The sequence below is a fragment of the Solea solea genome, chromosome 11, assembly GCF_958295425.1.
Source record: "Solea solea chromosome 11, fSolSol10.1, whole genome shotgun sequence".
Taxonomy (NCBI): Eukaryota; Metazoa; Chordata; class Actinopteri; order Pleuronectiformes; family Soleidae; genus Solea; species Solea solea.
This window is the reverse complement of record NC_081144.1, coordinates 13,363,795-13,384,206: the sequence shown is the minus strand read 5'-3', so window position 1 is coordinate 13,384,206 and position 20,412 is coordinate 13,363,795. Positions and strand designations below refer to the sequence as shown.

At 41.2% G+C, this 20,412-nt stretch overlaps 1 protein-coding gene across 1 annotated transcript; it reads left to right on the top strand.

Annotated features, from left to right (window-relative positions):
* Positions 1–1,853: 1,853 nt before the first annotated feature.
* On the top strand, positions 1,854–19,972 carry kcnc4 (potassium voltage-gated channel, Shaw-related subfamily, member 4). The gene is made up of 4 exons (XM_058641865.1): positions 1,854–3,212; positions 11,997–12,933; positions 13,837–14,013; positions 18,271–19,972. Exons 1-4 carry the CDS (start codon positions 2,595–2,597, stop codon positions 18,336–18,338), a joined length of 1,800 nt encoding a protein of 599 aa, XP_058497848.1. The 5' UTR covers positions 1,854–2,594; the 3' UTR covers positions 18,339–19,972.
* Positions 19,973–20,412: the final 440 nt, after the last annotated feature.

Here is a 20,412-nt window from a genome sequence, read left to right as displayed (position 1 = left end):
CCAGTGAATGATAACAATAAATGACTATATTTAATATAAATAGGATTAAATATAATCATAACTAATAACTTAATAATACAATTGTTGTCAATTTGAATATGTGAGAAAAAGAAACCGGTGACTGCAGTTACATTATACCTGTGATGCTCGAATAATCAGATTTAACACAGGATATAACGGCAGATTGCAGGCTTAACGGGCTGATGGGTCATTTATTAGTGAAGCAGTGACACTTTCATTACTGTCAGAGGAAAATACCATTATGCAGTATCTAATTACTTTATAACAGTCTCACTGGCGACTATCACACTCTGTTAATTCTTACATGAGTAATATGGACGTTCCAGGTCAGCCGCACTCTGCCCTAAAAACTGCAGGGAAGGAAGACGTTGAGAGATGTTTTAAAACGTTTGTGATGAAGAATATGGATATGAATTTACATACATGGGAAGACATTTTCCTTACAAAGTAAACAGTAATTAAATAAATATATCTTCAAGTCATTTCTAATCTAAGACACAAAGGAAGAAAAAATATGACACCTCTGGACCTCGACCTGTAGACAGATTAATGACGATATTTTTAGCACAAGGCTCTGCAGTCAGCTGACGTCTGTGATATATTTGCCCTGTATTATGTGAGCGGTGAGCAGAGGATAAAATACAACTCACATTGTGAAGGGTTTTATGAGGCTGGTCTGTTTTTTTTTTTTTTAAAGCAACAATGAATCAAATAAAGATCAAATAAAAGTGAAAATTAGCTTCTCTACATCAGCTTCCTAGGACAAAGGGAGCTGATGCCAGAATTGGTCTGATCCTAACGATTATCACAGTTTTTTAGAAGCAATAACAATGACATTTTATTGAGTGATCATATGGATACATGCAAGAGAGGTGAAGTGAGCCAAACCTTGTAGAAATGTCACCTGTCTCAGGTCACAGAGGTCACAGAGGTCACACAAAAAGGCACAGGGAGGCAACATCACTAGGGCAGGATATTCTATAAATAAATGTCTTTTTAAGTTTTAAATGCAACAGTTGCTCCAGAATTTGGCAGGTTTATGTCTGTCTTCACATGAAAGTTATTGAGGGCCTTTAAGATTTTAAGACTTTATAATAAATGTTAATGGTGCCTCTAAACTTTAATTCAGTTGAGTCATGCAGAAGATTAAAATAAAAAGAAAAAAAAAGACATTTTAATTCATATAACTTATTCACCAAGACTTTGCTTTTCAAACAGATTGTAAATTCATGACTGTATCATTTGTGACACATGCTGAACTAAATCGTATTATTCAGTCATGAGGCTTATTATTAAAACATGTTGTTCACTGACAGATCCGCTAGGGTGCAACATTCAGCCATGTCAGTGACATCAGAGGTTTGAGCTACCTGTTGGATCACACTTACACTAACGACAACAATAATGATAATAATAACAAACACGCACACAAAACCACAACCGCATCATCCAGTTGACCTGTGGTCTGCAGTGATTTGTGTATTTATGCAGTGGAACGACATTAATATGAAGTGTAATATGGTAGACTGCATGTCTATGTTATTCCATCATTAACACCTGTAAACCCCCCAACCAAACCAGAACCATGCAGTAACCACGTGAGGGTGTTATTTTAAACAGTTTTTAATGGATTTTAATCCAGCTAATTCTCGTGGCAATGCAGACCGAGACTAGTATAGAGGAAAAACAAATACATAATGAAAATCAGTCTTATTATTCTCAGCTGTCACACACTCAAATATACACATATATACTCGCTCCATCCTCTCGGTCTAATTTGAGGGAGTGGTTCAGTGATGATGCGCCAACAACCTCCAGCAGCCAAAGAGTTAAACTGGTGAGGCTGTTGTTGAACGAACCACCCAACTGGGCTGTGTCGCTAAGGGAAGACAGGAGGATACTTGTGGACGAGCAACAGATCCCCAGCTGGCAAACAACCTCGCATCTGCCACGCGAGCCATAAGCGTTTTCATCAGGACGAACCGTGCCGCGTTATCTTTTTTTCTTCTTACAGCGCGTAATTAGAGCGCGGTCGCGTTCTGTTGCTTCTGTGTCCTGCGTGGAGCGGAAGGGGTAAAAAAAGTTGTTGTACGTAGCAGAATTTTGATAATATTCATGAGAAAGCGGTGACATAAGTGACACGTTACACTCCGGGGTCAGTGTTCACGCTGCGCAGGCCCGTACTACCGTGCGTAATTGGCTAATTATCATCATCCATCCTGTTTCTTCGCAGCGTCTTTGCGTTCGTGTGCGGGGAATAGACTGAGTCAAACATCTGGGGAGAACCAGATGAAGTCACTTTGTCCAGTTTGTCCGACAACATTTAGAAACACAGCTGTGTGATTTGTTTCGGAACCAGACTTAGTTTTTGTAACAGGTGTTTTTTGTTTTTTTCATTGAGCGCCTCACTTGAGCGCTGTCTGGACCAACACAGGCTCCTTTTTGTTGTTGATAAATGAGCCACAGAGGCCACTGTGAGGACTGGGCTCTGACATGAGGGCCCACTGTACCTTCATTGTTTGATCTTTGAGTGGACAACAGTTTGTAACGGAGGATAAGACCTCTGCTTCTCAATGATAAGCTCCGTGTGTGTTTCGTCTTACCGAGGGCGCAAGTCAGGCAACAAACCTCCGTCTAAATCATGTCTGAAGGAGGAGATGGCCAGAGGGGAAGACTCGGACAAAATCATCATCAACGTGGGTGGAACTCGACATGAAACCTACAAGAGCACCCTCAGGACGCTGCCGGGGACCCGCCTGGCCTGGCTGGCTGACCCAGACCCGCAGCTCAGCACCGACTCGGTCGCTGCTGCCTCGAGTGTCAACACCGAGTTCTTCTTCGACAGACACCCGGGCATCTTCGCCTACGTGCTCAACTATTACCGGACCGGGAAGCTGCACTGCCCGGCGGACGTGTGCGGGCCACTCTTCGAGGATGAGCTGGCGTTTTGGGGGATAGACGAGACCGACGTGGAGCCGTGCTGCTGGATGACTTACCGGCAGCACCGGGACGCGGAGGAGGCCCTGGATATATTTGAACCGCCAGATCCGGAGGACACCGACGACGACAGAGAGATGCCAAGGCGCTTCGGTATCGAGGACTGTCCAGACAGGTCGAGGAGCTGCTGTCAGGTTTGGCAGCCGAAGATGTGGGCCCTGTTTGAGGACCCGTACTCCTCCAGAACAGCCCGGGTGAGTTCAGTTCTCCTCTCGTCTGGACGCACGTGTCCTTATTTACAGGTGTCAGTGAGTCTTTAACAGCCACAGGTAGTTTAGTGTCTCTTCATCATCAGTGAGCTGAGCTGCGACTGTAGCATTGAACTCTTACTATATCTGGATTTCCCACCATGCAACCTGTTGCATGTGATGTGGAATCCTGATTTCAACTGAGATTGTTGTCTTACTGTTATGATTCAGTTCTTATTACTATTTAGTTATTAGTTTATTTACACATTAGTTTCATGTATTTCTGGCCACATGTCCATGTCTTCATGTCTGTTTCAATGTCTCCAGGGCTTATGTTATAATGTAATTCTGTTGGAATAGTTTTAGAGAGAGATGTTGAATCAGCCGTCACTTTGGAGGCTGTACTTTGTGGTTCTGTTTCAGCTTGTAATTATTGGTATTTCAATTACTTAGTCCAATATAAATGAAGTGAACAAAATATTCAAAAAAAGCTACGTGACAGATTCTCATGTTGCAGAAGCTAGAACCAGAGAATCTTCTGGTATCAGTCGGACAACTGATTATTGAAGTCGTATGTGTGTATATCAGTTAGGTTAAAGGTTAAAGTGCGTCCCCCTCCACACAAACCACTGAGTCAAAGACACTAAAGAGAATCTTCCGATAGCGAAGTAGAAACAGACATGAACTGAGCTTCTGCAGTGAGTGACAGAGACTCTGCTGTGAGGAAGCACATCTGCTTAAGGGAGGACTATGATGATTAGGAGGAAACTTTTGGGTGGGTGCTTTTGGCACTTTTAGCCAAGCAGCTGGACGGAGACGTCACACTTTCCCCCCAGACCTTTCTGAAAGGACAACTCTAGATTCATATTAGAACCATTTGCTGATCTCTCACTTCACTATCAAGGCTGATATGCCTCTAAGCCTTCTTTGTGCCAGTGAATTTAACAGGCATTTGTTTGTATTTAAAATGTACGTTTTTCTTTAGTACATAATCACCATTCCATCACCTCACACATTTGATGGCACATTCTCCTTTTTAGCTCCAGAGGAAATGCAATCGACTTAACTTTCAATGCATGTTAGAGCCTCTCTCCAGACAACAGTTCAATAATCTGATCAGCTTTATCTTCAACTCTAAGTTAAATGTGTTATGAAATTGTGACAAAATCCTGCAAATAGAGAAATAGCCGTTTCATGACAGGAATACAGAGCTGGTGAAGTGTTCCCACGCAACCTGTTCAAAGTTTGCACTTGAAAAGTCCTCCAAACAAGAGTGTGTTTGAAAGGCTGCAGGAGTCTACGTCCATCATCACAACTAACGGGTCTAAATGCACACATGAGGAACATACACTGATCATCATTTAAGGAGAAATGTATTTACAGCTTTGAGTGTAAGACCCCTGCTGCTTCTCCTTTATGAGTCACGTCTTAGACGAAGCTCGACATTATGTCACGGCCTGAGTTTTCTCTTTTGAACACGGTAATACACTCGCGTTTGTTTTACAGATAAAATAAATGTGGCTGTGTCATAAATTAAATCAATTTGCTCTTGTTGCTTCCACAGGGATGTAATCCTGCTGCGAGCATTTAAAAGGATGCTGTTCCCAGTGGCTCAGAAACAAAGGCAGAGTACTTAGTGAAGTAACTGTGAAAGCAAGTATTGAGCGTCACTATGGTTGTCAGGCAAAAGGGTGAGGAGCTTTCATCTGGCAAGAGGTAAAATACAGAGTCCAGAAGGAGAGATACTGAGGCACATTCTAATTTCTAATTGCCTGCTCGTGAAGCTGAATGCTCTATTCAGAGGCTCCCGCCGCGCTGCATGTATAATGTTCTTACTGCATGCCAGTCACTCTGTACACACAGTGTTTGTTTGAGCCTCTCGTCCAGGTGGCATTTGCAGGCTGTCACAGTGGAACAGCTGACATCTCTGAGTCACAGCTGCCACTGACCTGCTCTGCGCCTGCCTTCAAGCGATCTGGTTCAGATCTGCAACGCTCTCGGCTGGAAAACAGCCAGTGTGTATACATGTGGAGTCTTTCTGAGAGAATGTGGTTAGAACGAGTGCAGGCTGGGTTCATATTGACCAGGCCCTAATGTTCCTAATGTCCATTTCCTCTGCAGCCCTTTCATGTACGTATGTTTGTTCTGTGCTTTCTGAAAGCATGTAGAGAGCATTTTGTGGGACTCATGTTACCTTGATGGCCTTTAGGTTTTTAAAGAGCCCCAAGCTCATTTCAGGTAATGTGATTCTTGAAAGCTGGAGGGAAGTTAATCTGTCCATCAATTAAACCGCATCCTCTTCACAGTCGGCCGAGGCTGGAGGTGAAGCACAGGAAACCTCTTTAAAGGACTGATGGTACACCTCAGCGAATGTCAGCTGCTTTAACATACTCTACGCTGCAGTCAGACAGTGATAATGACGCTGTGCTCCAACACACTGGATTGGAAACGTTAGTATGACTCTAAGGTAAATCAGATTAACTCGATGACATACTGTGTATATATATATATGTATATATATATATATATATATATATGTATTATTTCAATAATCCAAGATATAAAAACAAAAACAAAATTGAAGATAAATCTTCATTTTCTTCTATTTGCACCTGACATTAACGTTATCATTCAACCAGATAGCACTGTTGAGTCTCGTGCCATATTTCATTACTTCAGCTCCACTGGCAGTAATTGAGCACCGCTGTGGTAATAGGCTGCAACTTGTTATCAGTGGTGAGCAATTAAAGCTTGCGTTCCCACAGAAAAGAGGAGCATTTCTTTCTCCCACGTGGAGGAAGAAATCATTCTTGAGACCAAAGGATTGACTGATGCGTCTCATGCAGGATACATTTCCAATCTCCTTTGCAGTATGATCGTTTTTCTGTGAATGAAAGTTGTGATCGGACATATACTGTACATTCTTATTGACTTACCTACTTAAAGTCAAGATTGTTACTGTGCCAATGGGATGTTCTTTGACGTTTGTTTGTTCTTAATCAGAGTAGATCTCATATATTCACGTCTAAAAGCTATTTATATGAATTCTATTCACGTCTTTCATCAAAACCTTCCTGCTGTTTGTAGGGCTTAGTGTTAAACAAGCAGTTCACATTTACCATTATCTCTCAGTAAGACTGATTTGTGCTCCACATTAAAGGCATTCTCACACCTCACATTTTTCTTCGGGCCCTGCTGTCACAGCGCCATCACCTCTCCTCTCTTCTCGGCTTCCCTGTGAATAGATTGGGGGATTCAATTTTTCACACATATCATCAAAGCAGCACAGCTTCGTTCAGGAGCTTTTTATTGCACTGGACTCTCAGTGAACGGAATCCTGCGCGAGTCAGTTGTCTGTTGTTAATTCGTCTCACTTCTAAGATGTTTTTGCTGGACATAGATTGGCTGTGTTGCTGCATCGTAAAGGACTCTCAGAGTTTGTTTTGCAGGCTGAAAAGAAAGAATAAAATCAATAAATGCACATTAGTGCAACTATCATCTTTCTTCCACACAAAAGCAAAGAGCAACTACCAGTGATGTAGTTTGCTGGTATTTGAGTAGTCGATTTAATTTTCCCTGGTTCGAAGTACTTTAATTTTTTAGAATGTATTATTTTAAACAGAAACATTGAATTGGATTCAAACGCTGAAATAATGGTTTAGTGGGGGTTCCATCAACTCAACTCCATAACTTGGTATTTTCATTCAAAGGGAACAGAAGAACTTTAGACTCAGTGTTTCTGCTGACCACTTTAAATTACGTTCACGGTGTAGTAAATAAGTATTTCTCTAACTCTTTTCTGTTTTATTTTCCTCATACTATTTATCTGTCTGTGTCTATATGCACACCACTGACCAGCGTAAACTTTACCTGGCAATAAACCTGATTATGATTAGGATTTTGTCTTGGGCCAAAATGTTACAGCGCATAGTAAATATACTCAGATTGATAGAGAGAAGCAACTGCTAACAAAGGACATATAATTCACAGAAGATAAGTAACAGAAGAAGAATATTATAGAACAAGATATAAGATATTAAATAACCTAAAACTGTGTTTCTGTCATTTCCCTTTCTGCATGGAGTTTGCAGGTTCTCCCTGTGTGTGTGTGTGTGTGTGTGTGTGTGTGTGTGGGTGTGTGTGTTTCCTCCCACAATCCAAAAAGTTGCAGATTGGACATTCTAAATTGACCGTAGGTGTGAGAGTGTGTGTGGACGGTTCTATCGGCTCTTTGTCAGCTGAAATTGGCACAGCTTCCTCCTGCGACCCTCATGTGGAGGATAAAGCGGTAGAAGATGGATGGATGGACATTTTTGGTGTCATCACCATACTGACACACAGGAGAAATTCAGCAGACAGCCTTAGTGGTGGACATCATTTGAGACTCCTCTGTTCTCAGTTGTACCGATTCATGAATCGACATGGATTGTAAGAAAAACCATGCAGAAGCCGGTGCTGTTGACTTTGCAGCTCAGGTGGCTTGTTGTTTGTTGTTTGCGTATAAATCGCACGTCTGTGTCAGCGACATGATGTGATGCTGAACAGCTGGAGGGGACTTCCCAGCTGCCGCACACTGATGCACAGCCTGCTGCCAGTCATACGTCCTGTCACGCTCCATTCTGCTCTTAATTCCCCAACTTGGACCATGGTGTCCGTCCCCTTGGGGACCTCAGCTCTGTGTGCACACTGACGCCAGACGACCTTGAACACATGTAGAGTAACAGACCGTCACGGGCTGCACCGCTGTACGTGCAGAGATCTGTAGATACATGAATCACTATCTAGTATCTCTGTGTAACTATTAATCAGATGTTTTTATTTAAATGTATTGGGCAAAGTCTTCAAATTGAGTTTAAAAAAATAAAAACAAGTTATCTCAAAACTGAGTGTATTGCTGATGACACGTTTGCATTACTATAGTCACCCATCGTTTTGTGCTATGGGAAAAATTCCACCGGTTTCTGAAAGCTGAGAAGTTGCACGTCAGAGCCAACATATGGTTATTACGGTAATTTCACTCGCGCTGTTTCAGGAAGCCGGGGAATCGGTGTCTTTGTTGCCAGAGAGGAGAGATTGGGAAGAACACCTGTACATAGTTTCCATTTATTTTTTGTGCTTTTCTAAAAAATCTTTTTGTTTTTCTTCATTTTAAATTGTTAGAACAGTATTTTAAAATGCAATAAACTGCCAGACTTTTAGTTATTCTGGAAAAATGGGCAAAAGCACTTAGTTGCAGGACATTTTATGGTTACAATAAGCACAAAAACATGAATATTATATTGTATTTATATCAGCTGTAAACCTTCAACAAGAAACCATGTTTATACGTCCAGAAAAGGAAAATCTAAAGTTCTGCACTCACATTTATCTTCCTTATGATTCTTGCTTGTATAACATCAGCAGGCTCCGCAGAGCAACATGGAAACATTGTTGTGATCACTCCAACACTGTCTGCATTTCAAGTTTCCACTACTGAGCTGTAAACATGATATAAGGGTGTCTCTTTGTGCCAGGCCTTTTTATAAAAGCGCACAAATGCATTTTAATACTGCAGGATTGAGTTATTGAACAAGACAAGCAATAACAGACATGGGAACAAGCAAATAATGAACGTACAAACACCCAGAGAGGCAAACGCTTTACTACAAAATAAGAATATCAGACCAGTGGCAGACGAGCAGCTCCACAGTCACAGACAGAGACGTGCAGGTGTGAGGCTGTGTCAGGCTGTTACGTGACATTGTTAGACTTTCACGATTGAGCCTTTTATGAGCAGAGCCAATTGTGTTCACGTGTGACGGCCAGCACCTTCCCTGCAGAGGTGGCCATGGCTGCAGAGAGCCAGCTCTGTTTATTTCTGAGATAAATCATTTGGCGTTTGAGTAAACTCAAGGCTGTCGGGACGTGTTAGGCTCATCACGGCCGTTTGAACGGCCGCAGGACTCTCAGGTTTTATTTGGTGCATGCTGCTTTGTTGTTTTTATCATCATACCAGCACTCAGAACAGGGGTTCTCATCAGTGTGCTGTGTTTTTGTCTCAGTCAGAAGAATGTTCACTAGAAAGACCGTGTTTGTTTTGACTAAATGATTCACTTAAACATTATGAAAAGGCTCATGAGACAAATACAGAGCGATGACTGAAGCCAAATCAATGATATTCAGTTAAAATACACCTGTTGCTAAGAAAGACCTGTGCATTAAATGAAAGGATGTGGAGTTTTTAGAACCTACAATCCATTGAGGCTTTTGAGCCTTGACTGACAAAACATAAGCAGAGTAAATTACCTGCTACATTTAGACATAGGTCAGTCAGTCAATATACTTTATATTTACTTTGGTCTTATACGTCAGTCCTATATAACTAACTTACATAATGCGTATCTATATATGCACATTTGTTTTAGAACAACTCTACAACAGCTCCCCCTCAGATGTTTACTCTCAACGACATCATTCTGGTTATAGTTTATTCTGCAAATGAGGAATCCACAGAGGAACGTGAAGGTCCTTTGGGGGTTGATGAAAACCCAGGGACCATTTCTGCTTTACTGATGCAGCACATGATGCAAATTGCAATACACCAACGGCACTTGTTATTGACATGCCATAATAATGCATAACTGACCACCATCTTCATTTTCCTGGTAAAATACTTCCTCAGCTCTGTATTTACACCATGTGCCTTGTTGTGATGCACCTCGTGACTCAGTCCTGTAACACACCTGTTCACACACACACACACATGCACATTATGCCCGAGTAATGTTCAGGGAAACTGTGTCTATGCAACAGAGGGAACTCTGAGCTCCTCCTGGGACACAGTTGAGGCTTCACGGCCTTCCCTCTTGTCCTGTGGCTCAGTCTTCGTCTTCCCAGGAGATCGGAGCTGCAGAGCTCTGCGGGGACGAAGCTGAAAACAGTTGTCATGGTAAAGCTGCCCATTGTCTGTGTGCAAAATGCAGACGTGAAGTGTCTTTACACTCGGTGTTGTTTTCAACATAAGCTGCAGCTCAAACAGCCCAGTCATTATTTATTTAGTTTGATCCATTGATTGATTTTTTTTATTTCAATCACAAACACAAACATTAAAAAGCGGACTGATGACTGATACGTTAAAAGGCCCCGGAGGCAGAAGTACATGCGAGGCTCAGCTACATGTTTGTCCAGCTGGAAGATTAGAAAAGGTTGGAGAGGCATTACAATTTGTCCAGGCTTTAGTCAACAACAAAGGGAGATCAGGTATGAGTGAGCACACATTGTTCCCTCAAATTGCGCTGGATCAGGTAAGTGTCATGCTGCCACAGCATTCATCATTTTTTTGTAATTTATGGGAGGTCTGAAGTCTTTTATCCTCGCCCGCCATGTTGTGTGGATTTGTATTCACAAGAAATGATTTGTGTTGGAGTCAACTGGCAATAAAAGAGATGTTTCCTTCAGTGAAATATGTGTGATATTGCAGACAAGATGGCAGGTGAATTTAAGTGTACACAGACAGGTAGAGTCAGTTTGTCTGTCAGGAGTCTGGCCTCTCTGCTTTATCTCCTGTTACTTTGTGCCTGCAGGCTCCGCCTCTTGGTTTCACTTCCCTCTCATCCTCTTGTGCTCTGACTCTAGAAGCTGGAGAGCTGCTATGACAAACAGTACATTGTCGTCATATTAGCAAAAGCAGAACCACATTATTGTACCAGTTTTCATACACAGGTGGCAGTTCAGTGAGCCTCGCATGGGTAGAAGCAGCACAGAGCATAAAATACAGCTGTGTTTAAAATATAGTTTATTTGATCCATTAGACAAAGGCACGCCGTCTCTGTCCGTGTGAGCGCCCCCTGCTGCCTCTTGTCTAGCAGGACTTGTGCTAATTGAATCACGTTTTCAGAATAATTGGTTCGTAATTTGGCCGTTCTTGTTTTAATGAGAATGCTGTCCAGGCTCTCCCGTGGACAAAGTGTCCCTTCATTAGAAGAAAAACCCAGTGAGCTGTTTCTTGTAGATAATATTTTTGATGACATTTTTTGCAGGTTCCACTTCAGCTTTATTACCCATGCATCATTTAAAATAGTTGATTGTGTGAATTGTGTTTGCACTGGTTTTAGGGGAAACCAACTTGTTTCTCTAGTGCAGATGTGCAGTAACAAATCAACACACGCTGTCTTGATGTTAACTTTAGGTCCAGATTTGTCGACCTGCGTGTTGAAAAACTGCAGTTGTTGGTTGAATAATTAATGACATAAATGTCATTATCACATTTTTTTTTATTAAATATACATAGATTGAAACTAAATGTAATGGTTTCTTTGTCATATATGAGTCAGTAAACCAACCATTTAGGATATATGTAGATATTTATGGATACATTATGAAGTGTGTAAATATTTAAATATAGTATTCTTGATATTTTAAGGATGCAGATTATATTTCAAACGGTGGGTTCATCCATTCCCATCAGCTTCTTTTTTTTTGTCCTTATTATTTCATCTGGTTTCTGCACACCGTGACTACAGTCACGTATCCAAGATTATTTATTCAAATTTTGATGAAGCTTTTTTTGCTGCCATTAGTCATCTAGATTGTGTTCATGTTTTTAAGTCTTTAATCACCTGATGCTCACTGTCTCTGCCTCAAAATAACCCCTAAAAAAAAAGTCACCAGTACTGCAGACCAAATTTTTTATTGGTGCTTTTCTTGTACCACACAAGACATGAGAAGGCTCGTAAACAGTACTAGTTGCTGAAAGACACAACACTGTGCTAATCAGCAATGATTCACTTGTTTTTCTCTCCTCTCATCCAGGGAGTTGCATTTGCCTCTCTCTTCTTCATCTTGGTCTCCATCACCACCTTCTGTCTGGAGACCCATGAAGCCTTCAATGAACTGCAGAACCGGACGGAGCAGGTTGTTGTGGGCAATGTCACACATGAAGTGGAAAGACAGGAGATGGTGACCAAGCCTGTCCTCATCCTGGTGGAGGGCGTATGTGTGGTCTGGTTCACGCTTGAATTCCTGATGCGTATCGCCTGCTGCCCAGACAAGGGGGTCTTCATCAAGAACTCACTCAACATCATTGACTTTGTGGCCATTCTGCCCTTCTACCTGGAGGTGGGCCTGAGTAGTTTGTCATCCAAAGCTGCTAGCGATGTGTTGGGCTTTCTACGGGTCGTGCGGTTTGTCCGGATCCTCCGGATCTTTAAACTGACGCGGCACTTTGTAGGAATGCGTGTGCTGGGCCACACACTGAGGGCCAGTGTCAATGAATTCCTCCTGCTCGTCATCTTCTTGGCACTGGGCGTGCTCATCTTCGCCACCATGATTTACTACGCAGAGCGCATCGGAGCCAGGCCCGACGACCCCAAAGGCTCCAACCACACACACTTCAAGAACATCCCCATCAGCTTCTGGTGGGCAGTGGTTACCATGACGACACTCGGCTATGGAGACATGTACCCGCAGACGTGGCTGGGCATGATGGTGGGGGCGCTGTGCGCGCTGGCTGGGGTGCTGACCATCGCCATGCCGGTCCCCGTCATCGTCAATAACTTTGGGATGTACTACTCGCTGGCTATGGCCAAGCAGAAACTGCCGAAGAAGAAGAAGAAGCACAACCCGAATCCAGATGCTCCGACTGACTCCATCTCATTTGGGAAGTCAGACACAAACTCACGCAGAGACAGCACGCAGAGTGACACCTGTCCACTGGCTGCTGATGAAAGTGTCAGCAGGAACCGTTCAGGTCAGACTTAAGAGTGAAGGACTAGTTCTCTCAAATTACACAAACAATATTTCCTCCCTTACTTTTTGTGGTGTGTAGCTGTGTTTTTAGCTTTCTTACTTTCTTTTTCTTTTCGTACAGAAGACATTTCACTAACCTTATTGAAGAAATAACGTTGAATTAACACAGTAGTGCTACCTTCCATAAACAGTGCATTTGGTCTCATAATCCAGAGATTACTTCCCAAGAAAAAAGGTTTTTTCTGTTGAGTATACAACAGAGTAATGGGGGCAGTTTTGTCTGGTAAGAGATGTATCTCAGCACTTTGAACAGCACAATTAAATTGAATTCACCTCCATGTATTGAACAAGAATATAAGTGTGGAATCATTCTCAGAACCTGGTCAAATTAGCCTAAAGTGTCTGCATGACTAACTCCAGGTGAGTGAGATAAGGCCTTTTTTTGTCGTTAAGTGGAACTCATCCTTTTTTATCGACATGGACAACCAAATTCTTGTCGGTGTTACCAGTTGAAGTCGTATTTTTAGGTTTGTCAGCCATTTTCTTTTTCAGTGGAACTATTTTACTGAATAATATTTATTATTATTATTATTTTTAATCTAAAAAGATGTTCAATAAATTGGATCATTAATCTTTCCGAACCCATTCTACATATTTCTGTGGTCTTGTGGATGTAATCACTGAGACTGGGTTTACCTGATTTAGTTAATAAATACGCACTTAGTCATTTAGACAGTAACACAACAGGATCAAATTACTCCTCTTTAGATCTCTGTCAAATTTGATTTAATCCCTGAAAAATACCGATTTCATGCAATATGCCTCTGCCTTTGAGTGGGTCCTCGGGGAGCCTCAGTAAAAGCTTTGGCATTTACGTTGCTGTGTGTTTTTGTCATCCTGTCAGATTCCAAACAGAATGGAGATGCAAATGTGGCCCTTTCAGAGGAGGAAGGCTGCAGCCTGACCCAGCCACTCTCCCCCAGTGAAAAGTGGTCTCTGCGGTGCAGCCGAGGGCGAGACAAGACTAAGAAAGAGGCTACCTGCTTCCTTCTCACCTCAGGAGACTCCAGTATCCACACTGGTAGGTAACATACATGTCAGTGTGCACATGATTTGTGCATTTACAGTTTGTCGTGTTGAATGCTTTTACCACATACATGCATTATATTTAGTTTTTTCTTGACTGACATGTTCTGGGATTGAAATGATGTGAACTACTTCATTCATTTGTATGGTAAGCCAGTGTTCCTCTCCAATAATGGGTCTAACAAAACCATGTAGCAACGAGATGTACTGTATTTTTGTTTTGAGACAGACTGTCCGCTCTGTTTCCAGGTACAGATCTTGACATCTTACTCTCAGCAAGAAAGTACAGAACGGTGCAATTCCTTATACTGGACCAACTGTAAATAGTGCAGGTGAATGTCTCTGGGTTCAGAGGGTTTACCGAGACCAGGGGTCTGCAACCTTTAGGATGAAAAGAGCCATTTTTGTCCCCTCTCCACCTCAATAAATAAATAATCTATTTGACCCATAAATTGAAGATAATAACATGTGTAAATGTTTTTATACAGATCGTCCTTTTATATACATATATATACAGTATATATATATATATGTATATAAAAGGACGATAGTCTGTTGCATTTATGAAATTTAGGAACTAAACTGTAACACTGTAACATCTGCAGCCATGAAAGAACATGCAATTCAGTTATTGTCATTATAAAATGTTACATAAATAAAATAAAAGAGAATTGTTTTTTTTATTATTATAATATTATCACAACAATAACAAGCGTCATGGTTTGTTCGCCACAAATAACAGCAATTTTTTTGCATTGCATCATTTGTATTTAAGCAAACGCAACTGGTAATTATTCACCCAAGCATGCAACCAACTAACACACACACACACACACACACACACACACACACACAAACACACACACACACACACACACATACACATACAATAGTAATGGTCGTAAAGCAGTAATGAATGATACTTTGGTCCTCAACTGACAGACTTTGTTAAAGAGCCATTACTAGCCTGGCTAATGCAAAGTGTAAATGTCTATAGACTCACCAAAACAAGTAGTGTTTGCTGCTGAAAAGGCAAAAGAACTTGTTTCCTCTTCCTGTCTAATCTTCAATCATCTCTTGCAACCTTCAAATGCAAGTGTGAGTTGTTATTCAGTAGACAGATAAAAAGGAAATCAATGGAAGAGCTTTGTGGTATTAATTGCATCATGCATCTTGTTTGCTCAGTGAAAGAGTCTTTTATTTTATAAACATCCTTTCACAGCACCTCTGGGTTAGGGTAAGCAGTAAAGTAACACAGGACAGGCTACCAAATGTGTACCATATGTTTAATACAGTAACTCCTGTCAATCGAGGATGTAAAGTGTCAACACCTCAACAACACATCAACACCTGTATGGACATGACTGAATGTATGATTGTAATGTAGCCACTTTATACAGCACTTAAAGTTCCAGTGTAAGAATTATTGACATTTGGTGGTGAGAGTGAAGATTGTAACAAATGGAGTATTCCTGTGCTCACCCCTCCCTCCCCCAAGTGCATGAGCGGACTGCTGTGGCCTTTGCACACCAGAAAGAAGTTAGTGCTTCTACGGTTGCATTGAAAACCAAATTATTATCAAACATAATTGAGGGTAGTGTATTCATTTTCTACCCATAAACACCCAGACCTTTAATGAGTCAGTGGTTTTAAAGTATGCTGCACACAGCCAGAGATAACACTTTTTTTTATCCACTAATAATCAGTAACTGACTATTTTTAGCAGCTGTTTGAAACAAGATGATATGTACACAGAGAAGAAGGTGATGTTTTGTTAATTCTCTCACTTGCCATCTGCAGCAGTCGGCTCACATCTCACATCTGCGCTTCCCAAAGTACCAGAACACCTGTTGTGAAAAAAAAAAACAGATCATATTTGGCAGCCATGGATTCATTCGTGACATCCTGAGCACCAGTCCTCCTACCCAGGCGACATCCTGACTCTCTTCTGCCAACGGCACGGAAGGTGTTTCCTTTTCTACCAACGCTCATTAGCACATCACCAATGAGAGAAAAACAACAAATAAATGGGCCACTTACTGTAGCTCTGCTCCTTTGAGAGTATATAGCCTCCCATTTTTCAACAGCCCATTACATGGAAATTATATTATCTTTTCAAAGCATTGTCAGTCCCTGCATGTGTTGAGTGTTGTAGACATTAATGACATGTTGTCACTTGCAGATAAAAAACATATCATGCCACCCGCTCCAGTTAAATCTACACTATATAAAAGGAGTGAGTGGATGTTTGAGATTCAGGAAGTCATTCCTGCCATCAGCCATCAAAACTTACAATAACTCTCTGTAATAGTACAAATAAAAATACTGCTCATTTGCACAATGCACATTTTCTACAGTATGACATTGCACTCCATTATGCCACTCCTTTATTATTGCACTTTTTTTTTTTTTTCTCACTGTTGCACATTTTACATTTTATGTTTATAATATTTGTTTGTATTGCTGCTATGTTAAAACAATTTCCCCTTGGGGATGAATAAAGTATTTCTATTCTTTTCTATTCTATTTGAGGACGTCTTGTTATGTTTAAATCACTATGAAAATCTAGAGCCTCGCAGTCACAGTGTGGAAAGACAAACACAAACAAAAACAAGCTGCTTTCATGCCGAGCCACCTAATAATAAGCTAAATGATCTGGTCGGCCAATAAGATCGCTGTGCGAGCCTTCGCCTGATTGCAAAGACAAAAGTAATGGAAAGCTGAGCAAAGCCAGAACACATCAAAACTAATCTGTGGGGGGTAATTCAATCTTGAGCTCTGTTTCTGGTGAATATGTGATGAATGACTTCCCAGTCACAATATGACACATGCATACAACACATTGTAGTGCACATTACCTGCGAAAACCCCCCCCCGTTATAATGGAATTGTAATATATATATATGTATATACAGTATATCTATAATGGTTGTAGTGCTGTGGCAGAATTCAAAGTTAAAATGTATTGATTCATATGCAAAAGGCTGCCTTTGTACATGCAGCCATTTTGATTTAGATGGGGATTTTTCAAGGCATCCGTTCTTCCGAGCCATAGAGGACGGTGTTCGGTTAGTTTCTGGGTCACAGGGTATAAGGTATGGCTAATATTTCACCACAACAGTGTGTGACAGGAAGCAGGAAGAATGACAGCAGGTCTGACGACGCTCAGATGGCTATCAGTGGCAGGAAATGGTCGCCCACCTTGCAGTGGCAACAAAATGCTGGCGGAGTTGAAGTGATTATGGTCATTACGAGGCTCTTGTGTCAGTGATAGCGTCAACTATGACAATTTATACATACAAAGCCAAACACGGTCCTGGTGGAAAGCTGCAGCTCATTTACTTGCATTACTGTAGTAGCTGAGAGAAAAAAATAAAGCTGCTGAGTGTGGATGAGCCTCAATGTTCCCCAGTGACTCCTCTGAATGATCGTCACTAATAGTGTTCCATTAACAAGATGGTGGTCAAAGTGAAGTATGCTGCTCGCCTCTGGAGTAAAGATATGTAGCATTTCTCTGTCAGTGAAGGCGAGCTGAAATCTAACCAAACTCTTAATCAATAGAAAGTGATTAACATTTGTCAATTTTATATGATTGTAAGTAAATATCTTGTGCGTTTGTTTGTCTACAGGAGGTGAAGCTGTGGACATTTAATTCTTGCATAATTTACGTTTATTTAGCTCTAACACCTTTTATTTTACAGAGGTTGGGCTTGTGTGTGTTAATGTACAGTATTTTGTATTTTTGCCTTTGTTTTGAAGTTTTAGTTTTTGAAATTTTGAGTCATTTTGTTGTTGTGTGTTGTATATATTGTATAAATATATATATATATTTTTTACAAAAAGGTTAATCAAAGTATTGACTTATTATCTTATTATTTTGGTTGCCCCATTCTGATGAGAGTTTGCTGCAGCAGATTTTCACTTCACATTTCCTTCCTCCCTCATTCCTTCCACTCTCAGCACGTCCATCTTTAGCTTTCCTCATTCTTATCTTTCATATTCACATTGTTGATTTGGAATCACGTTAATGTCAGCTGGCCTTCATGATGCAACCCTCTAATCATATATCCTGGTTTATAGGACCTGCACCAGGGGCATAGACTACATAATAATGGAAATAGTCTTCTGGTTTAAAGCGTGAATCCTACGTACTGACTTAATATTATTTAACTGCAGCACTTTGTCGGATTCATAGCTTTTGTTTTCCAAGTGACTGTTTCATTGCATTGCTGTCCTTTGTCTCTCCTGACAGACAGCTGTAAGGACATCCTGGCTGCCACTGGAAACTACACGCAGCCTGAGGTCACCACACTGACCTGATGGCTACAGAACGTCTGTCCCGTTCGAGCTTCACCTCTGGTCCCTGCTTTCTTTTCCCCTCCTGAATGAACTGAAGAACAGACTCTTTTTTATTCAGGACACAGTCGCACATCCAGCAACCTGTGGTGGAAATCAGCTGCAGAGCTGTAGAATTACCATGAATACACTCATTTACAGTTTTAGAGCATTCTGCATGAACTGCATGTTCTAATTGTGTTAAATGCGCTGTACCTTATCAGTTAGTGGACATGGCACCGGTTGTCTTAAAGGCCCTGAAAGTGTGTTAGTTTATTTGAATAATTACTGAGGTTAAGTCATTTCACATGAGGGAGTCTGTTTTTCCTGTATTTACCTGATCTCTTCTCACAGGTATGAAGCCTACGACACCTGCAGCACTGATTACACTCTTTGGCTTTTGGGTTTTAAGCTCTTAGCAAGATAGTTTTCAAACTTCACCATATTCAGTTATGGATGTTTGATGTTATACAGGAATTCTTCAGCGTTGTTCTTTCATGCTTGTAGTAATATGTACAGAAACAGTGGCTCTGAGCTCTTTTTGGACCCAGGAAACGTCATTTGGATCAATGTCTTGTATCCATAAATGTTGTTAACTGTCCTGTAAGAACACCCAAACACTTGTGAATAAGACTTTGTACAGTAAAACTGTTACTGTGAACTAGGGTTAGATGAACACTTGAGATCATTGTCAGATCCTCGTCCACCAAACGTACCCAGAGTCCCTTGTTGAATATCCGGCCTCTGCCTTCTGTCGTGCCACTGCCTTTTAACACTGACCACAGGAACAACACGCGGATATCTCGTCAAGTCACAGTGTGATATGAATGCTGCTCTGTCCACACAATATTTGTAAATCCTCGTGCAAAATAAGAATTTATCAAAAGGAGAAATAGAAATCGGTGGATCAGTATTACATTAGCTGTGACTCATCATCGCCAGTTGAGTCAGAACCAAATGTAGACTTCATAAATAATCTCATGGTAGATGTTCAGCACCATTGTTAGTAAGAACCCATGCGCGGCAATGCCATCAGTTCCATTTGTGCCTCATGTTGAGAAATGTGTGCAGTAACTTTGTTAGGGTTGTTCCTTATCACGTGGTTGTGTCACATTTGTAGAAACCCTGTGTAGTTTCATGTTTCCATGGAGAGAGCGAGCGAGAGAAGCGAAGGGAACGTTTCTTTCACTTATGACTATTATGAATATGTTCCTTGTGGTCTTACCATGGTGGCCTTATGTTTAATGAACAAAGGGAAACTTCATTTCATCTTCATTAGACTCTGTTTCTATGATGACCCAGAGGTCTGTAATTATGTATAAGCACAGTTTTTGCATATGTAGCACAGTACAATATTCGGGATCATTCCTTATGAAGTTAATGAAAGACTATTATTTTGATAATTCACTTATTCACTCATTTCCTATTTTAAGTGTTGTAGTATATGTACTGGAAGGTGATGGAGAAGCATAGAGCACGTTTGTTCCATATCTCTCCAATATGGATTGTTTAGGTGACTTTATTAGGGGTGAGTGTGTGTGTGTGAGTGAGTGTAGGCATGTGTTTCTCTGCAGAAATACAAATAAAATCATTTTTTTCCCCTTGTGTTGAAGATAAAATCTTGCTTCTGTACTCCCACTGTTCACTTTCATTCACAGCTTGCACAGCGGAGCCTCCTTTTTACCATTAACTGCACAGCATGCGGCTGTTGTACTGTACGACTGTCTGTCTGTCTGTCTGTCTGTCGTGGTGACCCAGGTGTAATCTGGCCCGATCCTGTGTGCTTTAAACGGTGTAATGTCACAGTCACAGGCTCAGCTGTGCCTCTTGCTCTCCTGTGCTTCCATGATTATGTAGTGAAGGTGTAGCTGGCACACAGAACACATCTCCATGGAGATTCGGGATGACAGGCAACACTATCTATTGCTCGGCTGCTTCCATCTCCCCCTTCCTCCGTCTTTCACACTCAAAAAATACCACTCTGTATAATGCTCTCTCTCTCTAACACACACACACACACACAGATAATTTATAAGGAACATCTTGATATTTAGGGATG

Excerpts from the sequence above, each read along its gene's own strand:
- kcnc4 (XM_058641865.1), top strand. The coding sequence starts at position 2,595 with ATGATAAGCTCCGTGTGTGTTTCGTCTTACCGAGGGCGCAAGTCAGGC. Across the intron at positions 12,934-13,836 it reads TGTCAGCAGGAACCGTTCAG|ATTCCAAACAGAATGGAGAT; the intron begins GTCAGACTTAAG and ends TCATCCTGTCAG. Across the intron at positions 14,014-18,270 it reads AGACTCCAGTATCCACACTG|ACAGCTGTAAGGACATCCTG; the intron begins GTAGGTAACATA and ends CTCTCCTGACAG.